The 11,599-nt window shown below is 41.9% G+C and overlaps 1 protein-coding gene across 2 annotated transcripts; it reads right to left on the bottom strand.

The window, feature by feature from the left end:
* Positions 1-105: 105 nt before the first annotated feature.
* LOC148674418 (sterile alpha motif domain-containing protein 9-like) lies at positions 106-11,539 on the bottom strand. 2 transcript variants are annotated; one of them, XM_088627066.1, is made up of 2 exons: positions 6,978-11,539; positions 106-3,729 (listed from the first exon to the last, which is right to left on the bottom strand). In XM_088627066.1, exon 2 carries the CDS (start codon positions 3,621-3,623, stop codon positions 984-986), a length of 2,640 nt encoding a protein of 879 aa, XP_088483192.1. In that variant the 5' UTR covers positions 3,624-3,729; positions 6,978-11,539; the 3' UTR covers positions 106-983. The 2 variants fall into 2 exon arrangements, with proteins under 2 accessions (XP_088483192.1, XP_088483193.1); XM_088627067.1 differs by having other exon boundaries at positions 7,300-11,539.
* Positions 11,540-11,599: the final 60 nt, after the last annotated feature.

Raw genomic sequence — 11,599 nt, 5'->3', positions numbered from 1 at the left:
AAGTGAAAATGTTAAACTAGTACAGATAAATCATATCATATATGCAGTTTGAATAAGCATACTCTTCAAATTACCGATGTAGACACCATTCCTTTGCAAATCATGTTTTGGAGAAACGTTGTCAATATTTATTGTGTCCCAATGTACCTTTTGGCAAGTCAAATAACAATAATCACCATTAACATGATAAATAATGACATTATAAGAGTTCATCGGCATCCATTAATTCAGGAAGATGTGTGTCCTTCAGCCTCTGTAAAGTTTATACAAGATAAAGGTAAAGTTTTTTTCAACCACACCTATTAAAGGTAGGTTGTCTAGCTGAGTATGGGGTAAGTTGATCAATACATCAAGGTGCCCCCCCCATGATCTTCTAATCAATATTTAGGTGTAGACTGGAGAACATTGTGAGAAGCTTTGTTGTAGATTAGTAACTCATAATGCCTGTAATCTAAACAGTCATTAGTAAATAAAAAACTACGCTTACCATAAATCAGTTGTATAGGAACCTAGCAGCACTAGACCAGCCCTGATCCCGGAGAATCTGAATCAAGCAGATTTTCAGGAGATTCTCCTGCCATTTTCTTAAAATCAGCCGGCTTCAACAACACAACTGGGAAACTTGTTTGATATTCCCACAGTTCTTCGTGTAAAGAAGTTCCCCCATCTTTTTCTGAAACATTCCAACTACACTACATGAGCCCATGAAATGAATAACTACCCTCAAGAACTGAATCTTAAGTCTTCTTTAACTTTCTGTAATATAATCCTCCTCATCACAAAGAAAGATGTACTCCCCAACTTGATTAAGAAGAAATACTCTTCCCAACAACATTAGAAGATACTTATATTAACTAGTAAGGGATTAATCAAAAATGACAAAAAATAGATATAGGTTAGGAAACCAAAACCAAAACAAAGTAACAAAGGTGAAGATACAAAGGTGTTTTTTGGGTGTCAAAGATCTCCTGGACAAGTGCAAGTTAAGGGCAAGATGTAGTTCTGTCCACAGTAGTCACTGTGCCTTTCTTCACCTTCACATATTGGATGTCGAATGCTACTGGTCCTTTAATGTTGAATCCAAGGAAGAAAGTAATACTACTGGGTTTTCGCACCTCTGCAGGGTTGTCAGGATTCACCTTGATTTTCTTTTTATTGTAGACGGCAAACACTTCTCGATTTTTGATGACCCCTGAGACACGCTCTAGGAGTGCAGAGACCTGTGTGTTTCTCCACACCTCCCCATTCCTCCACTTTTCATTGACTTGCCCTCGGGGGCAATGAAGGCATTCGTCAATCTTTGATTTCTGAATCATCCTTTGCACTCCTGTTCCCTTTCCGAGGAAGAAAAGAGGTACGATGTAGCGGGATCGATAGTACTTGCTGTACTGAGTCTGGAAGGATCTTTCAGTCTCGTCGACGAATGAGTTGAGGTTGATATTGTCATCATCTGGTGGCCAGAATGATAAGAAAGCCAGGAGATACAGCTCTGCGGGTTTATACCTCGCTTCACTTTCCAATAAACTGCGGAGAGTGGGTTTTAGCTCTTCCTGCGGGATTATTTGGTTGACCCATCTCCAGACGATCTTCAGAAGGGTACTGCAAACCTGATCATTAATTTTAGCTGTCCCTGTGGCGAGTTGCTTCCTCAGACGTTCACATCCTTCCTCCATGGTTACCCTGTCATAAGCAATGTAATTAGAAAAGCACGTACTCACGTCTTCCTGGAAGTGCTTAGGGTCATCTTTTAATATGCTTGGCTTGGAAAACGTGAGGTAATGGTCTGCAAACTCATGTATCCTCTCCACATCATCTTTCAACCTGGAGAGCAGTCGTCTGTATTGCTGAAGTATTTTCACTGTCCTGTCATCCACTTCTGTGAGAGAACGGATCTCGATTTCCCGTCTTAGGACTTTCTTCATGTCTTCTGATGGATGAACAGAGGTGAGAACTTCGAACACTTTGTTGGCAACCTGTATATGGCCAAAGAGTCCACTGGTATTGTAGATGCTTGACTCCCTTCTTAATCCATTGTTTTCCAACTCCTCTGCTTTCTCACTTTCGGCCAGAGTTTGCTCCTCTCTAAAGGCATCAACAGCTTTGTTTGCCAATTCCAAAAGTAATTCTAACTTTTGAGGCACAGGAGCCACACCACATTGTTTTAATTGCTTCTTATAAACCTGCCCAAGGGTATCAGCCACAAACGAGTTGTCTGGATCTATCTGCTTAGCCTCCTTGGCCCATTTCTCTGCAAGCAAATAGTTTTGTTTCCTAAGGTAATAATACCTGGCTAAAACTTGTGAAATTATTGCATCTTTGCCGAATATGGAGGCTGCCTTTTGTAAAATGGGCACACACTTAGCTCCAGGTTCCTTATGGATGCTTTCAATCAGCATTGAGAATCTAGCCTCTGGTAACCTTTTCTGCAGCATCTCTCGAATGATCTCCTGCAACAACTGACGTTTTCCCTTGAATGTTGTAAGCAAGTTTTCCATAACCTTGCCTCTTGTCCAGCCTTTGCTGGCCAGCTTTTCACAGAACTCGGCTGCGATCTTATGGTGAACCAGACGGACATGATCACACTCAATGAGCTTCTCTTGCTTTCTGAAAGTGATTAAAAAAGCTGAAAGGGGCTTCATTCGGTCTTCAAATGGGGGACCCCCATAAATAGCATCTGGGGGCCCTAAAAACGTCTCACAATCTGATTTTAGAAGAGATGATCCAATGGAATAAGTGTTCATTAATGCTAAAAATGAGAAGAGCTGGGTTTTACGTGAATATGGTAGCACTTCTTGTTCTAAGACACTCTCAACCACCCCCTGAATATACTCAGAACTGTAGTTTTGCTGCATGACATTAAAAGCATAGAATGTCTTGTGGTCTTTGTGTTGTTTCTTAATAACATCAAGCTTCTCATCCAACATGTCCTGCTCCTGGCATGAAACCTCTGCAAGAATATTAACACAATTGCCAAAATGGCCTGCTTCTTTTACATGGGCATCCCGCTTACAGTTCAACACAATCACCACAGGGGTGGTAGTGCTGGGAGCTTTTTCAGCTATTTTGTGCGAGAAGCTCTGTTGCTGTTTTTCAAAGTGTTTTAGGTTGTCGGCAAGTAGGAGGACAGTTTTGAAGTTCTTTTCTCCTCCTGCATTGAACAGCTTGGTCACCTGGCGAGCGATGTCTTCAGATTCTGCATCTGTGTCTTTTAGGACAGCGCACCTGAGCTCTTCCTTGAAGTCCCACAGGACCTGCATGGCTAAAGTTGTTCCACCACTTCCCGGCTGGTGGCATAGGTTAACAAACGATACGCTTCTGTGATGTTGGCGGTGCTTCTCGATTAGGCAGATCAAGCTTTTATAGGCATCCCTCTTGATGAAAGGTGACTTTTCTTCCGTCTCTGCTAGGAAGTTGAGCCACTGGGCTTGTCCACCTTTGTAGAAGTAAGCAGTGGAAAGCTTTTGGGTATCATCGGACCTCTCATATTGTTCTGGGCATAAGATTTCAAGGCAGGGCGTTACATCCTTCACGGCGGTTTCGAGGGCAGTTATGTCTTTACAATGACTGTCCAAGTGTTCGACACAGTTGGCCATTTCCAATGTTTCTGTAGTCTGCTCAGCCATGGCTTAATGAAGAAGCTTTTCTGTTGACCATTAAGCACTCAGTGAGGTCTCAATTCCCCCAAAGGACCAGATTGGCTCCTTTCTGGTGTCTCTTCCTGGCAATGTCCTACAACGTTTAAAAAGAAAAAGCATATTTCATAAACAGCATTGTAGAGAAACTGGTTTCAGTGTTGCTTAGCAGCATTGTTCTGACATTTTAGTTTCCTGTTTATTAAATCCTGTTAATGAAACCATAGTGCAAGGGTGTTTCAGTAAAGTAATGGGATAGTAATATCGTCCATATATAGCTAGAGCTATAGTCAATAACAACGGTGTGGCAACGTCACTTTTCCCCATAGAGTCTAGACCAGTTTAGTAATAACACTTCATCACCCATGGATTCCTACTGTACTGGATCTGATGCATGTCGGGCTCAAAGAGCTAAGATTGAGAGCTGCTAGACAGGTATCTCTTGAATGATTTAGAGATGCCAAGTACCCTAAACATCATATGTTTGGAAAGAGGCAGTAAACCTACAAAGATGGAGGTAAAACATACAAACTCCAAAGGTTTTGATCATATTGAATGGATGTACATGTTTGTGATACTTAAATGTTTCGGTCTTATAACTAATAACTAATTATGGCAAGTCTGATTGCCTCTTGTTGCACAGGGGTACAAGACAAGATTGTCCTTTATCGCCCCCTGCTGTTTGACATTGCCTGCCTCAACGTCACATATCTTAAAAGCTCATTTGCAACAACCAGAGAATGCAGGAGGTTTAGCTCTTCCTGTCTTTCATCATTATTATTGGGCTGCAAATGTAAGAAACATGACGAACAGGCAAACTGTTTTTTTCCCCCAGGACTCTGGTACAGACAAAACACCCCTGTGTGCTGAGACACGGAAGCACAAGCCAGCACTACAGCCTCTCTCCCTGCATCCTGAGTCACCCAATACAATGACAGCTCAGGTGTTATTCTGAGGATCACCCTCAGAATATTAAATCAGATTAAAAAGTGTACAAATAACCCAGAACCTCAGATTGTGCTCCAGTTTGTTACAAGCACTCCTTTACTCCTTCACAAAATTATATTGTGTTTAAAAAAAGACTAATTGTATGTCCCCAGATGAATGAGTCCCCATTACCTGTAAAGCACTTTGAGTGGAGTGTCCAGAAAAGCGCTATATAAGTGTAAGCAATTATTATAATTATTATTACATGAGCAATTCGCATTATTTAACAAGTTAAAAGACAAATATGGCCTCTCACAATCAAATTTTTTACATTATTTACAAAATTAAATGGATGCATAAGCAAAAAGTGCCTCAATTTCAAAATCTCCCCCAGTCCAATCTGTTCTATGATCTTGTCAACTCTGGATATTGAATATCACACCTCGTTTCCTTTTTCTAGGCACACAAAGGTCTGTTAATCACCTGAAAGATGCTGGGTCTAGGAACACAATAGTGACATTTCTAATGAGGTTTGGGAAGAGAGTTTGAACAATATTCACTGGTGCTCTATTCCTGTTTGATACCAGATCATACAATACATTGTGACACATCGACTGCATTACTCTAAACTAAACTGAACAAGATATTTCCTTCAGTCCCTCCTGTATGGGACAGGTGCTGATGAGGGTTCCTGATGAGACTCTCACACACCTCTGCTGGCTGTGTCCCCAGGTACAGTATAGAAACTGTGGGAAGAATTATTTCAGTGGTACACAAAAGTGTTTGGGAAGAATCTTCCCCGGATCCTGAACTGGCACTCCTTGGGTGTTCAGAGGCAACTCTTAGACTCTCAATGGAAAAAGAATCAGCATTAATGTACAAAATGATTGTGGCAAAAACGAAATATTCTTAAAGAATGGGAGTCTGTGATTGTACCCTGTTTCAGGAGCTGGCTTGATGAAATGATCTTCTCAACTACAACAGAGGATCCATGTCTATAGGACAGGAACTCCAGAGAGATTCCATAGGATCAAGGTCCCTTTCTGAAATGTTTTGAGAGACTTGAATTTTGTACAGATTCCTGATTGTTTTATATATCCACTCATTTTGTGATTACTTCCAATGCAGATTGTGAGTTTCTTCTCATCTCACCAAGAAAACTATGAAATGGCATAACAAGTTTGAGCTTTTTTGTTTGTCTAACTGCTGTTTTTTGTGTCTTGTTACCATTTTCTTAAATAAAATATTTAAAAAACTGTAAACTCAACAGAGAAGGTGCAGTGCCTGGAAGCAAGCCTAGGATCCAACAGCTGTGAGATAGAAATAGCAATAGCATCACTATCAACTGTTTAGTTTCAATGTAACTTTGTAGTAGAACCAGTGTATATGTGAAGAATGACTACAATCCTGACATATTCCACAGGAATTAAACAGGAATCAAACCAGGTTACTCAAAGTGAAAATACCTATCTAGCAATAACCTATCTCCCATCCCCTCTATGGCAGGCTTGCAGAAATGAAGAGCACGTTCAGCAATAGACTGATTCATCCACAGTGCGACAGGGAGCGCTACAGGAGGTCACTCTTGCCTTCTGCCATAAGACTGTACAACGCATCCACCTTGCGTCTGGGCAGAGGCAACATTGACAGTGACCTGTTTCTGGACTGAACAGTAAACTGACACATCTGTTCTTTTTCTTTTCCCGTTTACAACCTTTTTTTGTGCAATATATGCCAGGGACCCGTGCAATACATTTATATTTATATCTATATTTACATCAATATTTATATTTATACTGTATGTGCAATACGATTTTTCTGCGTACTGTTCTGTTCTAGGTCGTTCTTTGTGTGTCCTGGACTGTGAGTAACTCTTTTAGTGCACCCCTCACTGTACTGATTGTATTGTATGTATTGTATTATTAGTTACACTGTGGCTGTGTAGTCTGTTAAGCTACTGTTGCACTGCAATTTCCCTCACGGGATCAATAAAGTATCTATCTATAACTACTGTAGCTGCAGATCACAAACCAGCAGTAGAAGAAACATTATATAGTGCATTTACTTTTAATCAAATCATCCAAAGGCACTCAAGTTTTAAAAATGACAGGTAATAGTGTAAAGGGTATATTTACAAAGAAGTAATCTGGATACAATTGAACATTTAACAAGGATATGGAAATATTAATATGGAATTTCGTTTATATGAATTATGCTCAAATTTAATAATGCTTTTAATTGAACTGCACCCTGTTTCTAATAAACACCATGTTTACAAAGCCCATTCTAATTGCCATTTACCTGTTCCTAAACAATTATTTATTGCAAAGCAGATCTAAAAAAAGCACCCAGTACAATTTGTTACTATAGGCATGTCTCCAATCTCCCCAACCTCAGCCTGGCATTTAGAGTACTTACAGTAATGGAACATCAAGAAATACTCGTCTGTGTAGTCTTGGGTCTAAGAGTGTCCACGCAAACCCGATTTTTATAACACCTAGAGACATGCCCCTTCCTTGGAGGAACCAATAATTATTTCCTAGAACACACTCCCATTTGGCAAGCCCTCAGATCTACATGCATTCCATCACTTACTAATTTGACACACACCTTGTCCATATGAGATGTTTATTCTAAAACCCCCATTAACTGGAGACCCGAAAAAAGCAAATGCTGCCCTTCAAATGAACAGCATGCCAGGGCACAGGGCATTTAAAGCTCAGGACAGGTGTTTGTTTACCTGGGTGTGTGTATGAAACAAGCTCCCCAGCCATGTTGCCTCATAGTTTCTTTTAAAGAAATGGCTGGATGAAATCTGCAGATCGCTTCGCTCCTGAAACCAAGCCGGTGAGAAGTGGGGCCTCCTGTCCTTTGTGAACTACGTTTTGTGATCGAGGCAGTTTTCTGGATTTGAAATATGAGGTGAAATTGCCATCAGTACACAACAATGACAGTAAAAGACTTGTATAGAGATTTTTATCCCAATGGATCCCGAAAGTGTATTACGCACTGTATAGCAGAGGAACCACTTCATCTACCACTGAAGGCAGTTCCTCCACCTGGGTGACACTGCAGATCAAGCAGGGAAATTGCTTTCCCAATTGAATTAAGGGGAATGTTACTTAAAGGGGCAATTGAATTAAAGGGGTATCGGTGTGGAAATCCTGTTTGGGAGTGTGAGACATTCCCAGAATCACTGCTTTTCCAGCCTTGTTAGTCCTCAATTCTGTACGGCTGTTTCTGTCAACTACATATGAAAACTACTGTTTATTTCTTACAGTTGCCTACTTCTCTTATTACGCTGGAAATAGGATGAATTATTTAACAAGGTGAACCTCATCCTGCGTGCTCTGCTGTTTGTGTGGTCAGAAATAAGCATACTAATCACATTAGTAATGACGCTTGCCTGCTGGGAAAACTTAATACTATCAGCGTACACACTAACACTTTTAAAGTTTGTTCAGCTTCACGATCTTCTTGTTTTCGCAGATCAATGTCAAATTGAAAGTACAACCTTGTGTTTCGATTTACTGGCTGCTGCAACTTAATCGTCTGAATTGAAAGAAGGAGTCACTGCAACTGACGTCACAGGTCTTGCGAGCACGAGCTTTAGTGCTGTAGGAGCTCCTGCACTGAATGACCCAACCCCAGACCCAGTTGCCTGTGTCTCCAATGAAATTATCTCTTGAACACAGTACAGAAAGACAAAGGCCCAACCCGCCTGGCACTAGAACCTCAGGAATGACAGGAATTCGTTCATTGTGTTTTATCCATTCCTCTTATCCAACAACATTGGTCTAGTCACAAAATCAAGCACGCAGTCAGATACTGTCCTCTCCTAGTTTCACAGAAAACAACACTCCTGTTGAGTCCAGTCACGACTACCCTCACACCCAGAGAAATACACATGGATGAAACAGCCGTTTCCCCGAGTATCAACTTTGCTGATGCAAGCAGCATCACTCTCATATAACACCCAGCTAGAAATGGCATGGATGTATAGAACAGGAACAGTGCTGTGGACTGCACAGGACACTAGAACCTGCAGCACCCCATTGTATCCATCGTAGAGGATGAAGGGCTATTTAACAAAGACGACCTCTAGACAGCTGCTTAATCAGAATCATTCCACAAGGGAACAGCAGTCATTCAGGAGGCACGAACATTAGCTCATTTTGACGTCTTGTGTTGCTTAGAGTTTTCGAAACTAAGAATTGAAAAACACGATTAAACACTGTCCAACAGGACACATTCCTCCCAAGCCAGTGTGACGAAGAGGCTGCTCTCTAAACGCACAATACCCAAAAGCTTTTCAGTTCCAGCAGGACACAAGAGAATGAAAATGAAATGACAAAGACCGGAGTCCCAAACAGCTGCACATTTGTGCTGATGCTGCCCAGTTTAGAGCCCAGCAGTGTGCCTTGCTCCTCGGCTTGATACCTAAATCCTCTAAAGTCCAAAACGGTCCTCTACAGGGCAGGAAAAACACTGAAGCATTTCTCAGTTGTTATATTTGCCTCCACCGAGCCTGACGTCTAATAAATCATTTTCAACCCTTCTCTTTTTTTGCAGGGGTCATTGGTCCCAGCCTTTTCTCACTGTGGGAAGATAATGGATCTCTTGCAGCTGCTCCATGAAAGAAACCAAAAGGCCCGACTTCGACAACATGGATGCATAGCTTGGTCCCTACTCCCATAACTCTTAGGGGGATAAGAAGTTAATCAACTACCAATCAGTAACAAAGTGTGAACTGTACACCCATAGGGGTACTCTCAAACAAGCAGGCAATCCCAAATCCCACACAGCACTTCCATTGCTCCTGGAACCAGCGCTGATCCTCCCACAGCACTGAACAGATCACACCGCTGCACTGACATCTTTCCCACAAACCACTGTGCTCTCTCTGAAGGGTTTCCTGCTCATCTTCATTAAGAAGAAGATAAAGTACTATGCTTTGTGTGTGGCCAGAAAGAAGTACAGTATACTAATCTCTTCGGTGATGACACTTGCCTGCTGGGAAATATTATCCAATCAGTGCACATAACTTAAAATTCATTCACTGCTTCTTTTCTCCCCCGTTGACAGAGGTGTTAGGTTTTGCTTTCCCAGCTGCTACACCTAAATCATCTGAATTGAAAGAACAGGTACTGCCAACTGAAACCAGAAAATGATTAATTGCAGTTCTGCAGGAGCTATCAAACTGAAAGAATCCAACCTGTGTGTTTTGGTGATTTTTTTTAGTTAAGTCAGAGGCTATAGTCCTTAAGAGCTATAGGGACTGGCATTTTAGATTAAAAAAGGCTTTTGTTAAATTTTACAGCTCATTCATAAATTATAATACATAATTCTATTAACTGGGTGTTCTGTGGTTTTACCTCAAGTAGTAAATGATTCCCTGGACTTCTGACTGTGGGGTTGTAGGTACCTTCAGGGAGGTATTGTGCTTTACCCCAGTAACTCCAGCGCACCCAGCTGTATAAGCATGGACCAGTATCGCCGGGGCCAGGGGGTGGGCTGGTATTGCAGTTGAGGTAGGGAGTCACAGGCACTCTGACTGCCCCAGACCGAGAAAGCATGGCGAGGTCTGGCTGGATGAGCTGATGGTTCTCTCAAATAGCCTTATCATAAAGAATAAAAACCAAAACCCCAAAGCACCAGAAAGTCAGGCACAACAGGAAGTCATTTACTGCATTTTATTAAAACCTCTTACCCGTCAGGGTATTCATTTATAAAACTGGACCAAAGGGCTCCACCCCTACATACCTCCCATGACCGATCCCAAAAAAGCTATGCATTATTAGAATTACGAAGAGGGAAGAAACTGAAATGACAAAGTCTTTAGTCACACAGATGTGGAGGTTTACGCCGATGCTGCACAGCAGGGGTCAGAGTAGGGGTGTGTAGGACAAGCCCACTGGTGGGGCTCCGGGGGAACTGCAGGCTGCTCGGCAGTGAACTTTTACTCTGCACCCTTAAATCCCCTAAACTCTGAAGATTTCAAACTAGTCCTCCGTAGGCCAGGAGGAACACTTGTTTTTCCAATTGCTAGGTTTGCCTACCTGTGCTAGCCTATGTAAAAAACAAACAATTGCTTTCACAATTTTTAGACTTACCTGCCCCGTATCGTGAGGACCTCCTAAGACCACAAGGCAGGTCACAAAGAAGAGGCCGTCCGGGAGTTAGTAGCTTATTTGATCCAAGGATCTCATCCAGCTGCTTCTCAAAAGAAGCCATTGTATTGGCATCAACCACAAGACCGGTTAGCTTGTTCCATAATCCCACCATCCCTTGGATAAAGAGGTTAATACTATTAAAGAGTTACTAATTAGTTGATTAATAATGATACCTGCATTTTTTAACAGCTTTATCCACTATAGCAAGGGTTCCCAACCTTTTTTTTTATCAGCTGAACCCTTTCAACCTAAATTATTTGCCTCAAGTACCCCCTTGACATTTTAACTAAATCAAACGTTTCAATAAACAGACAAAAGCAACCCCCTTAACATGTTTCTTTCACTTTGTAAAATACTATTACTGTTATTTTTCTTATTCCATTGTTATTTAATAGGACTATTTAATTTGACCTTGACGTTTCCATCACTCTTGCAAACCCCCTCTTGAACCCCCAGAGGTTCACGAACCCCTGCACTACAGGGCCGCGGGGGTGTCAAATCCTATTCCAACAAACGGATGCAAGGTGTGGTACACCAGTCCATCACAGGGCACCCACACTTGGGACCAATTTTTCCAGAAGCCATTTAACCTACCGCTCTGTCTGTGGACTGGGGGAGAAAATTGCAGCACCTGGAGGAAACCCACTCAACCCTGGGAGAACATGCAAACTCCACACAGACAGTACCCTGGGGTCTGGGATTGAGGCCAGGGCCCCAGAACTGCGAGGCAGCCGTACTAACTCTGCATGCGTAAGGATCATTATAACCAGCAGCCAATGCAAACCCCACTCAGCAATGAGGCCTGATGGGATTGGCACTAATTCAGAACCTCTCACTCACACAGTATTGAATAGAAAACATCTTTCA

Source organism: Lepisosteus platostomus, chromosome 3 (assembly GCF_059453375.1).
Source record: "Lepisosteus platostomus isolate fLepPlt1 chromosome 3, fLepPlt1.hap1, whole genome shotgun sequence".
NCBI classification, from domain to species: Eukaryota; Metazoa; Chordata; class Actinopteri; order Semionotiformes; family Lepisosteidae; genus Lepisosteus; species Lepisosteus platostomus.
Note: the sequence above shows the minus strand (reverse complement) of the source record. Positions and strands in the feature narration are given on the sequence as shown.

Bases quoted from the DNA above. Each gene is read 5' to 3' on its own strand.
- LOC148674418 (XM_088627066.1), bottom strand. From the start codon at position 3,623: ATGGCTGAGCAGACTACAGAAACATTGGAAATGGCCAACTGTGTCGAA.